The 21,125-nt window shown below is 44.1% G+C and overlaps 2 protein-coding genes across 6 annotated transcripts in view; both read left to right on the forward strand.

Annotated features, from left to right (window-relative positions):
* The window catches only part of VIRMA (vir like m6A methyltransferase associated), a 75,431-nt gene extending 73,524 nt beyond the window's left edge, over positions 1–1,907 (forward strand). For both annotated transcript variants that reach the window (XM_062188236.1, XM_062188237.1), the window contains one exon: positions 1,571–1,907. In XM_062188236.1, the coding sequence (XP_062044220.1) occupies positions 1,571–1,725 (155 nt within the window). In that variant the 3' untranslated portion in view covers positions 1,726–1,907. The remainder of the gene's footprint in view (positions 1–1,570) is intronic.
* Positions 1,908–9,383: 7,476 nt separating this feature from the next.
* The window catches only part of RAD54B (RAD54 homolog B), a 93,307-nt gene continuing 81,565 nt past the window's right edge, over positions 9,384–21,125 (forward strand). For all 4 annotated transcript variants that reach the window (XM_062188240.1, XM_062188241.1, XM_062188239.1 and 1 more), the window contains exons 1-3: positions 9,384–9,619; positions 13,440–13,590; positions 16,296–16,464. In XM_062188240.1, the coding sequence (XP_062044224.1) occupies positions 13,456–13,590; positions 16,296–16,464 (304 nt within the window). In that variant the 5' untranslated portion in view covers positions 9,384–9,619; positions 13,440–13,455. The remainder of the gene's footprint in view (positions 9,620–13,439; positions 13,591–16,295; positions 16,465–21,125) is intronic.

Genomic DNA, 21,125 nt, shown 5'->3' on the forward strand with positions numbered 1-21,125 from the left:
GAGCCCACCTGTGACGGCCTTGGCAGGGCCAGACCTCATGATTTCACAGGCCTTATCTAGACATTCTGTTCCCCTTCTTTAGAATATAGACTTAAAATTATTATTATTATTATTTTATTTTATTTTTTTGACAGAGTGGATAGTGAGAGAGAGAGAGAGAAAGGTCTTCCTTTTTGCCGCTGGTTCACCCTCCAATGGCCGCTGCGGCCGGCGCATCTCGCTGATCCGAAGCCAGGAGCCAGGTGCCTCTCCTGGTCTCCCATGCGGGTGCAGGGCCCAAGGACTTGGGCCATCCTCCACTGCCTTCCCGGGCCATAGCAGAGAGCTGGCCTGGAAGAGGGGCACCTGGGATAGAATCCGGCGCCCCAACCGGGACTAGAACCCGGTGTGCCGGCGCCACAAGGCGGAGGATTAGCCTGTTAAGCCGTGGCGCTGGCCTATTATTATTATTTTTAATTTATTTGACAGATAGAGTTAGACAATGAGAGAGAGAGACAGAGACAAAGGTCTTCCTTCCTTTGGTTCACCCCCAAAATGGCCACTACGGCCAGAGCTACGCTGGTCTGAAGCCAGGAACCTGGTGCTTCCTCCTGGTCTCCCATGCGGGTGCAGGGCCCAAGCACTTGGGCCATCCTCCACTGCCTTCCCAGGCCACAGCAGAGACCTGGACTGGAAGAGGAGCAACCGGGACTAGAACCCGGTGCCCATGTGGGCAGGCAGAGGATTAACCAAGTGAGCCACGCGCCAGCCCCCTAGACTTAAAATTCTAAGGTTAATTTTATATCTTTGAATGAATGTCCCATGTACATATTTAAGGATTGTTTAAAGATTATTTATTTGAAAGAGTTACAGAGAGAGGGAGAAATGGATATCTTCCATCTGCTGGTTACTCCCCAAATGGCCACAGTAGCTAGGGTTGAACCATGCAAAACCTGGAGCCAGGAGCTTTTTCTGGGTCTCCATGAGCAGTAAGGGCCCAGGCTCCTAAGCCGTCTTAGACTATTTTCCTAGGTTATTAGCAGGGAGCTGGGAGACACAAACCAGTGCCCACATGGAAGGATGGTGTTGAGGGCAGCGGTGTTACCTACTGTACCACAGCACCAGTTCCTGCACATGAGTATTAAAAGAACAAACATGGGCTGGCGCTGTGACATAATAGGCTAAGCTTTCACCTGTGGTGCTGGCATCCCATATGGGTGCCGATTCATGTCCCAGCTGCTCCTCTCTGATCCAGCTCTCTGCTTATGGCCTGGGAAAGCAATGGAGGATGACCAAGTGCGTGGACTCCTCCATCCACATGATAGACCTAGAAGAGGGTCCTGGCTCCTGGCTTTAGATCGGCCCAGTTCTGGAGTGAACTAGCGGATGGAGGACCTTTCTCTCTGTGTCTCCTTCTCTCTCTTTCTATCTCTCTCTGTGACTTTGCTTCTCAAATAATTAAACTCTTTAAAAATAAATAAAAGAACAAACAGTCATTCTTGGTTTGAGCTCAGTGCCATACATTAGTAGTTATTTATAAAGTGACAATGCAAAGGACATGGAACTAAAATCTGTATTGTTTCTTTTATAGGTTACCGCCCAAGTCCTCGGGACCGTGCTTCCAGAGGTCGTGGGGGACTTGGACCTTCCTGGGCTAGTGCAAATAGCGGCAGTGGAGGCTCCAGAGGAAAGTTCGTTAGTGGAGGCAGTGGTAGAGGTCGTCACGTACGGTCCTTTACGCGATAAAAGTACTTTTGGGAGTTTCCGAAATACATATGAACATTTCACGAGGATGCTAAAAATAAGACACTGAAGGACCAACTTAGACTTAACAGTTATCTGGAAACATCTGAGAGAATATTTTTATCTGAAGAAAGCAGGTTTTGTTTGATACCTAACATGATTTCAATAAAAATCCAAACTTTGTATGTATGTTTGTATATATTTTTCCCCTTTTTATACAACTATTTATTTAGAAAATTTCTAGGTAGAAAGAGAATAACTAAATGACTTGTTTTGTATTTTTCTTGCCTATACAACAGATGTTCCCAAATTTACTCTGCTCTGGCACCCTTTAGTGACTCAGTAATTTTTTTCACAGCACACCTAGGCCAAAAGAAATACCAATACTTCTGTTTGTCAAGTAGCTAGGTCCAAGCAACTTAAGAATTTACATCATCATCATAGTAAATGTGGACACTGCATAATGTCTCAGATCTTGGAATCAATATCATTTCCTATTGCACTATGCTTCTTGCAAAGTACTTTTTAATCAAACTGTGAAAAACCCAGTTTTACAAAGATAAACTTTGATGTAAAGCAATATAGTGCTATCTGATGTTGCAAATGTAAACTACCTCAAACTAGTAGTTTGTGTGGTGTCCAGTGGGTGTGGCTGTTTCCCTCAAAAATGTCAACTACTGTCTGGCAACTGTGTTAATTTACTATGGTACCCTGGTACACAGTCGGGAACCGTGGCTGTATGAAAGGAGATAAAACCCTCTTCCCCTTTATATTAGAAGGAAGTGCAGACTTCGTTTTTTAGCTTTGGACCTGCTGATGCTATTTTTTATTATACAGTTATTTCAAGCCCACAATAAGGCATATCATATCCTAATACTGTTATTTTGGGAACCAGAAACATCTAATGAAGCTGGACTTTATATAGAAATGAAACTTATAACTTCGAGAAAGTAGCCATATTTTCCCAAGGGTCTGTCTAATACATCGAGCTTATATAATTGGCATAAATACAGACTTCTCTTAAAAAAGAAGTGTATGAGTCTCATTCTCTCCTTTATCACTTTCTGTTTTGGGGAACTATTTGTGAGTATATAAGAAGTTTCTGTTTATTTGGAAAATATCTTTACAAAGGTTAGCTCCAAGTATTCTGATTTAAGTTAAAGGCAATGGAAATTAAAAAAAATTTTATTTATTTGAAAGGAAGAGTGACAGAGAGTGCATCTGTCTGCTGGTTCCCTCCTCAAATGGCCACAATGGTCAGGAGCCATCTGAGTCTCCTGTGGGTGGCAGGGACTGAAGTACTTGGGCCATCCTAGCTGCCATTATGGGTGCATTAGCAGGGAGCGACTGAAAGTAAAGCGGCCAGCACTTGAAACAGTGCTGTTAGGATGCTGGTGTTGCAGGTTGTGGCTTAACTCACTGCTACAGCACCAGCCCCAAGGTAATGAAAATTTTTTCAAAACCAACGGCCTCAAAAATCCAAGAATCCTGGGCCGGTGCTGTAACACAGTGGGTTAAAGCCCCAGCCTGCAATTCCGGCATCCCGGAATTGAGTCCCGACTGCTTGACTTCTGGTCAGCTCTCTGCTATGGCCTGGGAAAGCAATAGAAGATGGCCCAAGTCCTTGAGCCCCTGCACCCATGTGGGAGACCTGGAAGAAGCTCCTGCCTCCTGGCTTTGGATTGGCCCAGCTCCGACCATTGCAGCCATTAGGGGAGTGAACCAGCAGATGGAAGACCTCTTTATCTCGCTGTTTTCCCCTCTCCCTGTAACTCTGTGTTTCAAAAAAAAATTTCTTTTTAAACAAACAAAAATCCTAGTATCCTAATCTGCTTTGGCTTCTAAAACAAAACACTGTAAGTATACTTATTATTGCATACTTATTAAATTATTTCTGAAGTCAGATTTATCATGGGTGTGAAAGGAAAGTATACTTGGAGGTGAGTCAAATTAGGAAAGAAAGGCTTTATTTTTGGTACTAAGCCACAGGGAGTAATTAAATTTAAAAGTGCCATTTTCAAATTTGGTATACTTTGAGGAGCATCTTCTATAAACCAGTCATTATGAAATATATTTTCACATAGCTCACAATCATCTGTGCTTCAAAAAAGACTATCAAGGCCATTGAAGCCCAGTGTGCTAAGCTGCCACTTGGGATGCCCACCTCCCCTATCAGTGCTGAGTTCAAGTTCAAGCTCTTCCACTTCTAATTCAGCTTTCTGCTAATGTTACTGGGAGGCAGCAATGATGGCCCAATTAGTTGGGTCCCTGCCACCCATATTGGGATACCTGGATGGAATGCCTGGCTCCTGGCTTCAGCCTTGCCCAGGGCTGGCTGTTGCAGGTATAGAGCTCATGTGCTTCCTTCTTTCTCATTCTGCTTTTCAAATCTTAAAAACAACAACAACAACAACAACAAAACCTACTGTGGGGCATCAGGCTGTGTGATTGGAGAGGGGAGAGCCTGAAAACAGACCAGTGAGAAGGTTTAACAGTTGTATATATGAAATTCTCAAGAGTATTCTCCGTGGGCTGGCTTAGTGTAGCATAACGGGTAAAGTTGCTGCTTGTGATGCTGGCATCCCCTGTGGGTGCTGTTTCATGTTTCATCTGCTCCACTTCCAATCCAATTCCCTACTAATGGCTTGGGAAAAGTAATGGAGTATGGCCCAAGTACTTGGGCCCCATACTGCCCATGTGGGAGACCTGCATGAAGCTTGGCTACTGGCTTCACTGTAACTGCCTTTCAAGCAAAGAAAGAAATCTGCTTTTTTTTTTTCTAAATTAGTCTCCAAGCCAGCAGCGCAGCATGGTATACCTGAGAATCTGTTAGAAATATATATTCTTGGGGCTGGCACTGTGGCATAGTGGGTTAGGCTGCTGCCTGCAGTACCGGCATCCAATATGGGTGCCGGTTTGAGTCCTGGCTGCTCCTCTTCTGATCCAGCTCTCTGCTGTGGCCTGGAAAAGCAGTGGAAGATGGCCCAAGTCCTTGGGTCCCTGCACCCACGTGGGAGACCCGGAAGAGCCTCCTGGCTCCTGGTTTTGTATCGGCACAGCTCTGGCCATTGCGGCCAATTGGGGAGTTAACCAGTGGATGGAGGACCTCTCTCTCTCTGCCTCTCCTTCTCTCTCTGTGTAACTCTGACTTTCAAGTAAATAAATATATCTTAAAAAAATATATATATATATATATTCCAAGCACTGCCCCAGACCTAATAGAGCCAGTAACGTGTGCTTTAACAAGTCCTACAAGTGAGGTGCTAAAACTTGATGTACCATACAGTTTCAGAACCACTGATTAAATGTTTTTCAAATTTAGGAATCGTGGAGGGTAAGGTGCTAAAATGAAATCTCCAGGGTTGTGCTTTAAAAATTTAGCTTTGTGGTTAAGACCATTTCCCATATCGGTGTAACTAGGTTCAATGCCCAGCTCTGACTCGACTTCAGGTTCCTGCTAAGGCAGACATTGGGAGGCACCAGTGATGGCTCAAGTAATTTGGTACCTTCCACCCATGTGGAAGACTCAGATGGAATTTGTAGCTCTTGGTATCAGGATGGCCAGAATCTGGTGGTTGTGGATATTTGGGAAGTGAACCAGCAGACTGAAGTTCTGTCTCGCTGCCCCTCATATAAATAATTCTTTAAAAAGGTAAAGAATTTGGGGCCGGTGCTGTGGTGTAGAAGGTTAAACTGCTGCTTGCAGTGCCAGCATCTCATATGAGCACCACCCCCCTGTTAATGAGCTTGGGAAAGCAGTGGAAGATGGTTTAAGTCTTTCTGCCCTGCACCCATGTGGGAGACCACAAAGAACATCCTGACCCCTGGCTTTGGCCTGTCTCAGCCCTAGCCGTCGCAGCTACTTGGGGAGTGAACCAGTGGATAGAAATCTCACTCCTCTCTATCTCTTTCAAATAAATAAATCTCTTAAAAAATGCAAGTTTCAGGTGTCTACATAATTTTTAAAATTTTTTTACTTATTTGAAAAGCAGAGAGCCCTGCTATCTTCTGGTCCACCTCCCCAAATGCCTGGGCTAGCCTGAAGGAGTCCAAAGTCAAGTCAGGGACCCAAGTACTTGAGCCATCATCTGCTGTCTTCACAGTGTGTGGATCAGCAGGAAGCTGATTCAGAAGTAGAGAGGGGGCTGGAATCTAGGCACTTCATTATGGGATGCAGGGGTTGCAAGTGCTGTCTTAATTTCTGCACTAAATGCCTGGCCCTACAAATCTGTTTGTTGAAAAGCTTCTCAGGGCAAGCTTTTGGCCTGGCAGTTAAGACACCAGTTGGGACACCTACATCCCATATCAGAGGGCCTGGGTTTGAGTCCTGGCTGCACTCGCAATTCCAGCTGTATGCTGATGTGCATCCTGGGGAGCAGCAGGGCATGATGGTTTAGGTGGCTGGGTCCCTGCTACCCATGGATTCAGTTCCCACCTCCTGACTTCAGCCCTGCTCAGCCCTGTCTGTTGGAGGCATTCAGGGAGTGAACCAGCAGTTGGGGGCTCACTTGCTCTGTCTCTGTCTCAAATAAAAGGAATAAAAGTCTAAATGAATAAGAAGTTTCGTAGAACCATATGGAGTGGTCATTGGGTTCTCAGTTTCACAAAATTTTTTTTAGCAACTCAGATCCAGTCTATTGTGTTTAATAGGAGAGGATGGGCCAGTGCTGTGGCATAGTGGGTAAAGCTGCCACCTGCAGTACTGGCATCCCATATGAGCGCCAGTTCAAGTCCTGGCTGTTCCTCTTTAGATCCAGCTCTGTTGTGGCCTGGAAAAGCAGCAGAGGATGACCCAAATCCTTGGGTCCCTGCACCTGTGTGGGATACCCAGAAGAAGCTCCAGGCTCTTGGCTTTGGGTCGGCCTAGCTCTATCTGTTGTGGCCATTTGGGGAATGAACCAGCAGATGGAAGATCTCTCTGCTTCTGCCTCTGCAATTCTGCCTTTCAAATAAATTTTTTTAAAAGGTTAAAGAGGAAAGAGGTGTGAAGTAGCTTATGTTAATAGAGGCACTTCTAGTAATTAATGACTAAGTTATGAGCAGGTCTTAGCTCCTTTGTCCATTCTGCCTACAATGTCTTGTCTGTGACTAAATACATGGTAGGACATAATTCCTCCAAACACTTGTGCACTGATTGAATGTCCACTTTTCTTTTTAGCTTAATAGTTTAAAACTGACATAGTGAAGGTTTTCTTTAAATTTTTACTATTTTAATTTTTTTTTTTAAAGTAGAGACAGTAAACAAGTTTCTCCAAATGCCTTCAATAGCCAGGGCTGGGTTGTGCTGAAGCACTGAGTATTGAAGTGCAGGTCTCCCATGTGAGTGGCAGGAACCCAGTTACTTGAGCCGTTACTGCTGCCTCGTGGGTCTGAGCTGGCAGGGAGCTGCAGTCAGGATTGGGGTCTGGAACTGAACCCCCTGTGTAGGATACCGTCATCTTAATCACTAGGCCAAGTGCCTACCCTTTAATTTTTTAAAAAAGATTTATTCATTTATTTGAAAGGCAGAGTTGGGGGGAGGGGAGAGCGAGAAAGAGAGGTCGTCCATCTGCTGGTTCATTCCCTAAGTGACCGCAATGTCCGGGGCTGGGCTAGGCCTAAGCCAGGAGACTAGAACTCTCCGGGAATCCCAAGTGGGTAGCAGGAGCCCAAGAACTTGGGCCATCCTATGCTGCTGTTCAAGGTGTATTTGCAGGGAGCTGGGACTTGGATTAGCTCTCATACAGGATTCTAGTGTCCCAGATGGCAGCTTAACCTGCTGGGCCACCACGCCAGCCTCCCACCTTTACGCATCAGCTACATGCCTAGCATCTACTGAGCACCCTTTCTGTTCCTGGTACTGCAATGTGTTTGCAGCTTATAGAAATCATCTCTTTTCCTCACAACATAGTAACTTCCTGAATCCAGAGTCTGCCTCATTCCAGAAAACTTACACCAGCCACTGTATCAAGATATCGCACTCTAACGTAGAGATGTTAAGAGGGTAATTATGTAAAAAAAAAAAAAAAAAATTAAAGTTAAAAAAGACATACTCCATTGTCTCATTAAACACTCATTTAATCTTTTTTTTTTAATTTATTTATTTTATTTGAAAGAGTTACACAGAGGAGAGGCAGAGAGAGAGAGGTCTCCCATTCATCGGTTCACTCCCCAATTGGCCGCAATGGCTGGAGCTGTGCCAATCCAAAGCCAGGAGCCAGGAGCTCTGACATGGGTGCAGGGGTCCAAGGACTTGGGCCATCTTTTACTGCTTTTCCAGGCCACAGCAGAGAGCGAGATCGGAAGTGGAGCAGCTGGGACTTGAACCGGTGCCAATACGGGATGCTGGCACTGCAGGTGGCGGCTCTATCTGCTATGCTATAAAACTGGCCCCAGTGAGCTTTTTGAATTTTACAAAACTCTGCATTCTATGAGGCCCGTCCTTTTCTAGACACATGGGCACAGCAGAGTACAAAGCCAAGACCCCGTTCTCCTGAAGCTTACATTCGGAAGGAATAGAAAATTAATACACACTTATGTAGATGTTAGGGAGTGGAAACTGTGATGACAAACTACAAAGCAGGATAAGGGAAATGGAGGATGAGATGCCGTGTAATGATTGGATGAAGCGAGGGAGCAAACAGCTGCAAATCTGATAGGTAAATGTCCCCAGGCCACCTTTACCCAAGCTGCAGACACTGTGAGAGCTAGTTGGTTGGTTCCCTGGTCACTCTTACTCCTGTTCTAGCCCAAAGAAGGGGATGGTGTGGTTTAGGAGAGTTCCCACCTTGTCACACCCCAGGTTCCACCTCTTGTGAGCCATTGTCCCAGGAGCTGCCCAAAGCACAGTTCAGCTAAACGTTCCTTCACACCTTTCGACATCTTTCCTTGCTGGGCCCCAGCCATTCATGTGGGTGACCAGGATGGAAACTCCTGGCTCCAGCTTGGCACAACTCTGGCTGATGTGGGAATCTGGGCAGTGAACCAGTGGATGGAAGGTCTCTCTGTGTCTCTACCTCTCTGTGACACTCAGCCTTTCAAATAAATCCTTAGAAAAAACTCCTCAAACTACTTTTTAAAGTAACTGCACCTGTTTACAACCCTACCAGCTGCAAAAGAGTTCCCACGGTTTCACATGTTCATGAAACCAATGATGAACGACCTTTAACCAGTGTCTTTCACTTCGACTTCCTTTTATAATTCCACCTTTCTCAGAGCTAGAGGACAGTGTCATGGCGGAGCACTTTGCAAGGTGCTCAGTGAATTCCTATTGATCGATGTCACCTCTCTACTTAAAATTTTCGACCCTTTTCTAAATCTGGAGGAAGTGCTCCGTGAGATCACAGTAATAATGTACTCGTTTTATATTCCCAGACACTTAACATAATTTGTAAAATATCTTGCAGGAGGCACTAAGTCAACATTTTATGAATGAGTATCAGAACACCACCTCCGCCAATCACACACTTCTTCTACCGCATTTACACATCGAATCGTAACCTACTTATGACATGCCCAACCTGGCAGCGTCTGCAGGCTTCCAGTCAGTATCGGAGTCACACTTGGAAGCGTTTACCTGGAACCACAAAGGCACACGCGTGATGACGCGGAAGTCGGGCCGGGCGAGACGCCGTAGCGGTGACGTAGTGCGCCTGCGCCGAGGCCTCATCGGGATTGGCTGAGCGGAGGCGGGAACCTTGAGCTCCTCCGGCTGTGAGGAGAGCGTTGTTTACCCGCGGCTCTTCTCTGTGTACGGGTTTAGCTCATCCTCGGCCTTGCGTCCTTGAAGGGGAAGACGGGGAAGGCGGCGACAGCGTTACGCTGGTGCGGGATGAAACGGGTAGTGGCTCTGGAGTTGGCCAGGAGGACGTAGCGACGGCGGACGCCTCTTGGAAGACCCGGAGCCGCGGTGTCTGAAGTGCGTGGCCTTGGGTGGCCTGGAGGGGCGGGCGGGCCGGCTGGCGGCCGTGGTGGTGCTGATGGTGCTCCAGGGGTGGTGCCTGGGACGCCCTGTGCGGGTGGTACGCGCAGGCTGCTTTGGCGTTGGGATCGCTCTCCCTGCACCGATCCGCCCTCGCCCGCGCTCTGAAGCTGCTTCCCGGGGCCTGGAGGGGGTCGGTGCTAGCGACGGATCACGGGTCTTCAAAAAGTTTCGGCACGTGTGCCTTATGATGTCTATGGGTTCAACATTTTTTCTTTTTGCACCAAACTGTCGTAATTCCGTCTTAAGAACTTTTTGAAACACCCTCCTAGATGTAGATGGGTTTAGGGTGGTGATTCTTAGTGTTTAGTGTTCAAAGATGTAGTATCTAGCATCTAGTTCAATTTCGCAAATGGGGAAGTTGGTTTGTTTTCACTGTCTTGTTATTTAAGTTGATAGTCAACGAAAAGCCTTCCATTTATCTGAACCTTGCAGTTTTCTGTTTCATTTGACCATTAAATAGCCTATCTAGATGCAGCCTAATAGTCACTCGTATTTCAGTTAAATCATCTCGTTGCAGTTAGCTTGTGTCAATTTCAAATTCATGTGATTTATGTAGACATGTAATATTCAGCTTACTCGTGAAAAGGACATGAGTTTGTTATTTTGGCATGATTTATGTGTTGACTTAGAAATATTGCTTCTGAAATTATCACAAACCATCTCTTTCATTCATAATTTGCTCTGAGATTGTGCTAATAGCAATGTTTTGTCCTTGAATAAAAAAATAGCATTGAGTGACCTTTACTGTAATCCCCCAAGCTCTATGAAGACTTACATCAAATATTTTAACATTGTTGAAAATGGAAAATGATGACTTGATGTTTAGTTGGCTACACTTTTTTCTGGAATACATAAAATAATGCTATATTTTTAATTGTTGGCATTTTAGATTTGATGAATACAGTAGTTAAAAATTATAAATGGCATTTTCCCTATTACAAAGATAAAGTTTTCAGTGTAGAAAATTTTAAATATATAAAAATGCTCAGAAGAAAATAAAAAATTACTGGTTATTCTAATACCTAGAGATAATGGCATGTGTTTTTCTAGTCTTTTTTTTTAAGATTTATTTATTTGAAAGATGGAATTACAGAGAGAGGTAGAGACAGAGGTCTTCCATCTGCTGGTTCACTCTCCAAATAGTCACAGCTGGAGCTGAGCGGATCTGAAGCCAGAAGCTTCCTTTAGGTCTCCCAAATGAGTGCAGGGCTCCAAGGATTTGGTTCATTCTCTGCTGCTTTCCCAGGCGCATTAGCAGGGAGCAGCTGGACTTGAACCAGCACGCATAGAAGATGCTGGCGCTGTAGGCCAGGGCTTTAACCTGCTGCGCCACAGCGCTGGCCCCTTTCTAGTCTTTTTAAGGATTGCCTATTATATGTAACAAAAATTATATGTTTGTAGCTATATAATTTACAGTGTAGTTACATATGTATTTTGTAGTGATTTCTTTGCATTGATTGATTTGTTTGAAAGGCAGAGTAACAGTGAGTGAGTGAACATACCCCCAATGGCCACAACAGCCAGGGCTGTGCCAGTCCTAGAGCCAGGATCCTGGAACTGGTCTCCCATATAGGTGGCAGGGGCCCAAGCAATTGGACCATCATATGCTGCTTCCCAGGTATGTTAGTAGGAACCAGATCAGAAGCAGAGAATCTGGGACTGAAACTAGCATCCCAAGTGGGGACTTAACTGCCGTGCCACAGTGTTGTCCACGAATGTGTAATACCCCTATAGCCACATTATAATCTGACAGGCAGAGAGAAAGAGAAATGAATGAGAATGCTCCCATCTGCTGATTGACTCTCCAAATGTTGAAAAGGGCCAGGCTGAAGATGGGAGCTTGGAATTCAATCCAGGTCTTCCACCTGGGTTGAGCCATCATGTGCTTCTTTCCCAGGGTGTGTGTTAACAGAGAGCTGTAATCTGGAGCAGAGTCAGGATTCAGACGCAGGAATTCTGATCTGGGATGTGGGCATCCCAACCGGAGCGTTCTATTTTTTTTTTTTAAGAGTGAAAGAGAGATCTTCCATCTGTTAGTTCACTTCCCAAAAGGCTGTAATGGCTGTGCCTAGTCCAGAAGAAGCCAGGCATCCAGAACTCCACTGGAGTCTGCAACGTGGGTGGGTGGGACCCTAGGTAGTTGGGTCATCATCCACTGTCTCCTCAGGTGCATTAGCAGGGAGCTACATTGGAAATGGAGCAGGTAGAACTTGAACCATTGCTTTGATATGGGATACTGGCATTGCAGGTGCAATTTTTTAAAAAATTTAAAAAAAAGTATGTGGGGCTAGCACTGTGGCACAATGGATTAAGCCACAGCCTGTGTTGTCAACATCTCATATGGGTGCCAGTTTGAGTCCTATCTTCTCTACTTCTGTTCTAGCTCCCTACTAATGTGCATGGGAAAGCAGCGGAAGATGGCCCAAGCCTCTGTACACACATGGGAGATCTGGAAGAAGCTCCTGACTCCTGGCTTCGGCCTGGCACAGCCCTGGCCATTGTGGCCATCTGGGGGATGAATCAGTAGATGGAAGAACTCTTTCTGTCTCTCCTTTAACTCTACCTTTCAAATAAATAAATCTTAAAAAAAATAGAGTATATATGCATACGTTATTGATTTTCTTATTTTCCCTCTTTTAAAAGGTTGGAATAAAACTGAACATGTGGCCATTTTTCATTTGTTGCATCCAAAATACTTCTCATGCCATTAAACTTTTTTTTTTTTTTTTTTTTTTTAAAGATTTATTTGAAAGGCTGAGTTAGAGAGAGGGAGACGTCTTCCATCTACTGGTTCACTCCCTGAATGGCTACAATGGCCAAAGCTGGGACAGGCCAAAACCAGGAGGCCTGAACTATCCAGTCTCCCACTTGGCAGGGGCCCGAGCACTTGGGCCATCTTCCACTGCTTTCCCAAGTGTATTAGCAAGGAGTTGGAGGGAAAACAGAGCTGCAGGGACTTGAACTAGCAATCACATTGGAATGCTGGAGTTGCAGGTCTTGGCTTAACCTGTTGTGCCACAAACCCAGCCCCTAAACCTTTTAAAAAGTGTGTATTTGTCATTAATGGCTGTAGATTCATTCATATAACAAACACTAAAAGCTAGCTATGTGTTTGCTATAGTAATAAATGAAATATTAGTATCCTTTATCTGAAATAACTAGCAATATTTTGGATTTGGGAATATTTATGTCTATATAATGAAATATCTTAGGGATGGACCCAAGTCAGAACACAGAATTCATTTATGTTTGTATATACCTTATACACATAGCCTGAGGGTAATTGTATGCAATATTTTAAGTGTAATTGCCTTTTTTAAGAAAATTAAGATTTAAAAATTTATTTTTGCTTTTCATTTTATTTGAAAGGCAGAGAGAGACAAAGAGATTTCTGTTTTCTGGTTCATTTCCCAAGTGCTTACAACAGTTGGGCCTGGTCCAGGCCACAGCCAGGAGCCAAGTACTTAAGCCATGAAGTGCTGCCTCTAGCATGGAGGAATCTATAATTGGAAGCGGCACTGGAACTCTGACACAGGCTCTCTGATATGGCATTACAGGTGTCTCAAGTAGTGTCTAATTTCTGTGCCAGATTACCACCCCCAACACTTGCCTATGAGCTTTACATGAGGTCAGGTGTGGATTGTTTACACAGCTTGGAGGGAACAATAGAGCAGTCTGATTACAGTGTGAAAATGTTTGGATAGTGCTTGCCTAATCAGACTCATGAATTATTTCTGTTTTGGCTGTTTTTCAGGTCAGTACTATTGAATATGAGACGATCTGCAGCACCAAGTCAGTTGCAGGGGAATTCCTTCAAAAGACTAAAATTTTTACCCCCAGGAAGAAGTAATCCAAGTCCAAAAGAAGAGATTATAAAACTGAATCCAGATATAAAGTTATTTAAGGTAAAAAAAAAAAAAAAAAAACACCATGATACAGAGAAACATGTATTTAAAAAATTTTTATTTATTTGAGAAGCACACAGGGATTTTCCATCCACTGGTTCACTCCCCAAATGCCTGCAACAGCTGCAGCTGGGCCAGGCTGAATTCAACAGCCAAGAACTCAATCCAGGTCTCTCACAGGGGAAGAAGGGACCCAACTACCTGAGCCATCACCTGTTGCTTCCCAGGATGCACAATAGCTGGAAGCTAGAATTGGAATTGGAGTTGGGACCAGAACCCCCACACTTTGAAACAGGATGTGGGTGTGCCAAGCGGCATCTTAACTACTATGCTGCTGAACTCCTGTCTTTCTGCCTTTCAAAAAAAAAATCAAACTGTTGCAAAAATAAAATTTGTGACTTCCATTAGTTGACTTACTTTGAAATCTTTTATTTATTTATTTATTTTTTATTTTTTTATTTTTGACAGGCAGAGTGGACAGTGAAAGAGAGAGAGAGAGAAAGGTCTTCCTTTTGCCGTTGGTTCACCCTCCAATGGCCGCCGCGGTAGGCGCGCTGCGGCCGGCGCACTGCGCTGATCCGATGGCAGGAGCCAGGTGCTTCTCCTGGTTTCCCATGGGGTGCAGGGCCCAAGCACTCCCTGGCCACAGCAGAGAGCTGGCCTGGAAGAGGGGCAACCGGGACAGGATCGGTGCCCCGACTGGGACTAGAACCCGGTGTGCTGGCGCCGCAAGGCGGAGGATTAGCCTAGTGAGCTGCGGCGCCGGCCGACTTACTTTGAAATCTTATCAGAGGTTTTTGAAAATGTAGCTGGTAACAATAAATTTATTGTGATGATTATAATCCAGTCACCCACATGGGAGACCTGGATAGAGTTTCTAGCTCCTGGCTTTGGCCTGGCCTAGTCCCAGCTGTTGCAGGTGTTTAGGAAACCAACCAGCAGATGGAAGATCTCTCTGTGTCTGTCTCTGTCACTCTGTCTTTGAAGTGGGTGAAAGTAAATAAACATATTTTGAAAAGGTTCATATTTTAATCCCAGGAATCTGAATGTGTTACCTTACATAGCAGAAGGGATTTTAGTGAATTGATTAATTTTAAGGACCTCGGTTGAGATGAGGAGGTTGTCCTGGATTATCTGACTGGGCCTCAAATAATCACAAGTGTTCTTAAAAGTGGGAGGAGTCAAGAGAGTCAAAGATTATGTGATTATGGAAGTGATTATGAAGTAGGGTTAGAGAAATGCAATACAGCTGGCTTTCAAGATGGTGGTGGTGGTGGTGGTGGTGGGGCGCAAGCCAGGGCATGTAGGTTGTTTGTGGAAGTTTGGAAAAACATGTAGCTTCTGGAAAGGAATGTGGTTTTGCTGATAACTTGATTTTAGCCCATTGAGACCCAAATAGTAACTTGGAGTTGTAATTTGTGGAACTACAATATGATAAATCTACATTGCTTTGTTACTACATTTGTGGTAATTTGGTACAGGAGCAGTAGAAAATGTGTAGATATACAAAATGAACCCCTGTGTCTCTGCTCAACCCCTTACCTAGCTTCAACAATTGATAATTCATGGTCACTCTTGTTTGACTTTTCCTGCCCAGTTCCCTACCCAGACCCTCCCCACTTATTTTGATACAGATCTCAAGAATATCTTTTCATTTGTAAATTTTTTTGTATTTGTCTCAAATATTCTATAATATACAAGGGCTCTATAAGAAAGACCAACAGTGAAATTACCAGTATTTCATCTAAAAATGAACAATATTTAAGTGTTGATTTTTTTTTTAAGATTTATTTTATTTATTTGAAAGAGTTACAGAGAGAGAGGTGTTCCATCCACTGGTTCACTCCCCAGATGGCTGCAACAGCTGGAGCTGCGCCAATCTGAAGCCAGGAACCAAGAGCTTCTTCCAGGTCTCCCATGTGGGTCCAGGGACCCAAGGACTTGGGCCATCTTCTACTGCTTTCCCAGGCCATAGCAGGGAGCTGGATTAGAAGTGGAGCAACCAGGACTAGAACTGACGCCCATATGGGATGCCAGCACTGCAGGCTGTGGCTTTACCCGCTATGCCACAGTGCCATCCCCAAGAAAAAGCTTTTTAAATTATAAGAATGGCATGTTATGATCTGTTTAAAACTCTTCTCACTGTAATTATAAGAACAGTTTTCATTGCCATATCTTTCTGCTTTAAAAGCAGTAACAGTTGGATTCAGTTTATCATAAAATATCTATTCTTGATTTAAAAATATAGAAACCAGTAGCTTGTCTTTTAAAGATTTGTTTATTTGAAAGGCAGAGTTTCAGAAAGGGAGAGAAAGAGAGAAAGAGATACTGTATCTGCTGGGTTGCTCTCCAAATGGTTGCAACAGCTCAGTCTGGTCCAGGTCAAAACCAGGAGCCTAGAACTCCATCTGGGTCTCTCATATGGGTAGCGGGGGCCCAAGTACTTGGGCTATCTTCTGCTGCCTGCCCAGGGGCATTAGCAGGGAGCTAGATTGGAAGTAGAGCAGCAGGGACTCAAACCCACACTCACATGGGAAGCTGGTGTTGCAGGTGGTGGCTTAATTCACTGTGCCACAATGCTTGCCCCATTAGCTCATACTTTAAATTAGAAATCTATTATGTAAAAATCTGGAAAATTAGAAGAACTCAAGAAAATGTAAAATTAGAATTAATTTTTGATTAAAATATGTATTTGCTTCTTTTAGGGTGCTGCAGATAACTCCTTTCCGCAGTCAGAAAATGATGCTAGAATATGCAGTACAAACCCTCTGCCTACAGAAGAAAATACTAAAGAAATTAATCATGGGGATAATTCTAGGATAAACTGTTTTGTTGAAGCATCTGCCACGACCTCATTAGATCCACCTCCTTTCGGTAAGATGATGCTTTCTGTTGGCCAGGTTTGTACTTGGTACACTATTCTTTAACTGATTATTCAAGAATGAATATATTATATTTGAAAATTGTGCAAGTAAGTCGTTGCGAAGTGACATTTTTTGTTGCCATAATTTATCTTCAGTGATTATATTAATAACCATGTAACTGAAATCTTGCACTTCAATAAGTATTTCAGATTGTTTGTTGTAAACTTATTGCTTATGTCTTTTTCTCAAGTGCTAGCATCAGTTGTGTGTGTTTGTTTTTTTATTTTTATTTATTTGAAAAGCAGAGTTACAGAGAGGCAGAGAGAGAAAGAGAGAGGTCTTCCATCCACTGGTTTACTAACCAAATGACCACAACAGCTGTAGCTGGGTTGATCCAAAGCCAGGAGGCAGGAGCTTCTTCTGGGTCTCCCATGTGGGTGCAGGGGCCCAAGCACTTGGGCTGTCTTCTACTGCTTTCCCAGGCCATAGCAGAGAACTAGATCGGAAGTGGAGCAGCTGGGACCTGAACCGGCATGCGTATGGATGCTGGCACTGCAGGCGGTAGCTTTACATGCTACCACAGCTAGCCACAGCTCGGGTTCTGTTGTGCATGTGTGTGTGTGTATGTGTTTTAATATTTATTCATTTATTTGACAGAGTTAGATAGGGAGAGACAGAGAGATCTTCCATCTGCTGGTTAATTTCCTAAATGGCTGTGATGGTCAGAGTTGGGACAGGAACCAAGAGCTTCTTCTTCAGATCTTCTACATGGGTGCAGGGTCCAAGTACTTGGGCCATCTTCTGCTGCTTTCCCTAGGCACATTAGCAGGGAGCTGCATCGGAAGTAGAGCTGCCAGGACTTGAACTGGCGTCCATACTAAATGCTGGCATCACAGATGGTGGCGTTACTGCTGTGCCATAATGCCTGCCCCCATCAATTGTATTTGAATATTTAAATTTTTTTTCTAAAGAACATGTTAAAATTAGAGAGGTGAACCTGAAATGAGCAAATTGTTAATTTGAAATCAGTTAGACTTGAATTATCAAGGTACATAATTGCAGGGAAGCCAAGCATTTAAGAACTGCTGGGTGCCGGTGCTGTAGCACAGTAGGTTAACGCCCTGGCCTGAAGTGCCAGCATCCCATGTGGGTGCGGGTTCAAGTCCCAGCTGCTCCACTTCCAATCTAGCTCTCTGCTATGGCCTGGGAAAGCAGTAAAAGATGGCCCAAGTCCTTGGGTCCCTGCACCCACATGGGAGACCTGGAAGAAGCTCCTGCCTCCTGGTTTTGGATTGGCGCAGCTCCGGCAGTTGTGGCCAATTGGGGATTGAACCATCAGATGGAAGACACTCTCTTTCTCTCTCTCTCTCTCTCTCTCTCTACCTCTCCTCTTGTGTAACTCTGACTTTCAAATAAATTAATAAATCTTTAAAAAAAAAAAAAGAAACGCTGTGTCTCTTCATTGTTGGTTAAAAAAATGATCATGATTCTTTCTGAATCTGACATCACTGTTTTTCAGGTAACTTAAAAAAATTAGCAAAAAGGAAAAAGTAGTTTACAGATGTTTATTTGGCCTTTTAAAGGCATCAGTAAGACTATGTTTTTCCAAATTTCTTGTTTTTGTGGTTGAATGAACAGATTGAGGGAACTGGCCCCATCAGATGGACTGTTGGATAGCAACTACTGTTCTTTTTATTTTATTTTTTTAAAGATTTATTTTATTTATTTGAAAGACAGAGTTACAGAGAGAGGAAGAGATAGAGAGAGAAGTCTTCCATCTGCTGGTTCACTCCCCAGACAGCCGCAATGGCTGGAGCTGCGCTGATCCAAAGCCAGGAGCCAGGAGCTTCTTCTTGGTCTCCCACGTGGATGCAGGGGCCCAAGGACTCGGGCCATCTTCTACTGCTATCTCAGGCCATAGCAGAGAGCTCGATTGGAAGAGGAGCAACCGGGACTAGAACCAGTGCCCATTTGGGATGTCGGCACTTCAGGCCAGGGCTTTAACCCGCTGCACCACAGCGCCGGCCCCACAACTGCTATTCTTATGATACCAGTGCAAATCAACAAAGTACCTTAAGAGATTAACATTTTGAAGGAAGTTCTTGAACTTTGCGATGATTAAAAATTTTATCTATGAATGAGTTCATTTCTTGTTGGAGTAGAAAAGGAATTTTGTATTTTTTTCAGCTGAACATCATCATGATGCCATTTAAGTACTCCTTATAACTTTTCAAAAGCAGTGACTAGTGTCATTGGGAAGGTGAGAAAGACTTTCTGTGCCAGTGTCAATTTAGAGAGGTCCCTAGGGCTGGCTGTGTCATGGCGGTTTAGCTGTAGTGCTGCCTCACTGATTTGCTCTCCCTTCTTTCTTCCATGTGTTCTCCCTGTCTTCCATCCTTTTTAGTTAGGTGTTCTGTTTTCCCACGCTTTCTGTTGTCAAGCCGGAGGCAGATAATGATACACGTATGCCTTATTTCTTTTCTGTCCCTGCTAGCTAATCTTCACCAGAGAATGATACTTAGACTGTGGAGTATTATACATTCTGTTTTACTGGCTTTGGGCTTTGTGTTCAATTATAGTTTCTCATTCTGTTCTCTGTTAAATATGAGAAGGGAGTGAGGAGTTAAGATAAATTGAAGACAGAATTAATTTTCTCAACCCTTAATCCGTTAATCCTTCCTCTGATTTAGTGCATTCACTGGACTGGGGAACCTGTGCCAGCCTCCCAACACTCTCCTGCCTCTCATTCGGGGATAGGTTAAACTGGGAGAAAAAGCCATTTGAGAAATGTTTTGTTCCCTCTGGTGGATGGCTGGAGAGGGAGATAGGAAATCTTGGAGGTGAGAGGCATGTATGGTATACACTTATCTGTGACATCATTTTAATTTTAGATCCAATCCCCCTAAAGTGAGGGGCAAGCCTATATGTCCCTCCCAGTTAAATTATGTCCTTGTTTTTCTCTATCACCTTTCTATTTTTAAAAATTCCCTACAAATAGAGAAGTTGAAACCGTGTTCCAGTTAATGTCCTAAATTCGAGTTACATTTTTCCTCATTTGTCAATGCTTTCTCTTACTCTGTGTGTATATGCACTTTCCCCCTGCACCTCCATCATTTATTTATTAGAGAGAGATAGTATGAGTATGTGAGTGAGCGAGCATGCAAGTGAGCTACCTATAGAGAACGAGAGAATCTTCCATTCGCTGGTTGATTCCCAAAATGCCTGCAGTAGCTGGGGCAGGGGCAGAGCCAGGAGCCAGAAACTGAGTCCATGGGTGGCAAGAACCCAACTACTTAAGTGGCTACTCACCTGCTGCTCCTAGCTGTAGATGGCAGCCAGAGCTGGCTCCAGTATGAGATGTGGGCCTCCTAACTAGCCTCTTTAAGACTAGGCCAGCTCCTTGCCTTTTCCTGGATCTTTTGGACATAAGTTGCATATATCATGCTGTTTTACCTCTGCCTACTTCGGCAAATGTTTCCTCAAATAATTATTTTCTCCTGTGTAGCTATACATTATTCCAAAAAAGATTGTGATTCATAGTATTTTTTAAAAAATATTTATTTATTTATTTGAAAGGCAGAGTTAGAGAGAGGCAGAGGCAAAGAGAGAGAGGTCTTCCATCTGTTGGTTTGTTTCCCAAATGGCCACAACGGCTGGAGCTGAGTGGATCTGAAGCCAGGAGCTTCTTTCACATCTTCCATGCTGGTGCAGGGACCCAAGGACTTGGACCATCTTTCTCTGCTTTCCCAGGCCACAGCAGAGAGCTGGATTGGAAGTGGAGCAGCCAGGACTTGAATCCATATGGATGCTGGCACTGCAGGTGGTGGCTTTTACCTGCTACACCACAGTGCTGGCCTAATAGCATTTATTATTTTCTTCATCAATAATACCATTTTTGCTTGAGCTAATTTAAGTTTGTTTTCTTTCTCAACTGAAAGAACCTGTTTTCACTTCATTTTATTTCACTGGGCACTTCATATCTCTGCATAATACCACAGAGGCACAGATGCTCCTATGCAAGTCAGGGTGTAGGTTTACCACTAATGACTTCCCTCAAAGCTAAGAGAAGGTGCCTTCTTTAGATGCTGTTGTAGAAGGCTCCACAGCCTTTTCTCTTGATGAACAATTCAGCTCAATATTTTTGAGCCTGGACCTGTGAAAACCAAATCCTGGAAGAAGGGAAATGTAATGGATTAGATTGTGTCCTCTAAAAAGGTGTATTTACTCAGAGGCTGGTGTTGTGGCATAGCAGGTGAAGCCATTGCCTGTAATGCCAGCATCCCATACTCAATACCTGTGGTGTCCCAGCTGCTGCACTTCTGATCCAGCTCCCTGCTAATGGCCTGGGAATAGCAATGGAAGATGGCCCACGTGCTTGGGCACCTGACACCTATGTGAAAGACAAAGGCGAAGCTTCTGATTTTGGCCTGGCCATTGTGGCCATCTGGAGAGTGAACCAGCAGATAGAAGATCTTACTTTCTCTCTCTTTGTCTCTCCCTGTTTCTCTCTGTAACTCTTACTTTCAAATAAATCTTTTTTTAAAAAACAGGTATATATACTTCTAAATGTGGTCTTATTTGGAGATAAAATCTTTCCAGGGGCTGTGGCTGTGGCATAGCAGGTAAAGCTGCTGCCTGCAGTGCTGGCCTCCCATATGGGTGCTGGCTCGA

Source organism: Lepus europaeus, chromosome 4 (genome assembly GCF_033115175.1).
Source record: "Lepus europaeus isolate LE1 chromosome 4, mLepTim1.pri, whole genome shotgun sequence".
In the NCBI taxonomy this organism is placed as follows: Eukaryota; Metazoa; Chordata; class Mammalia; order Lagomorpha; family Leporidae; genus Lepus; species Lepus europaeus.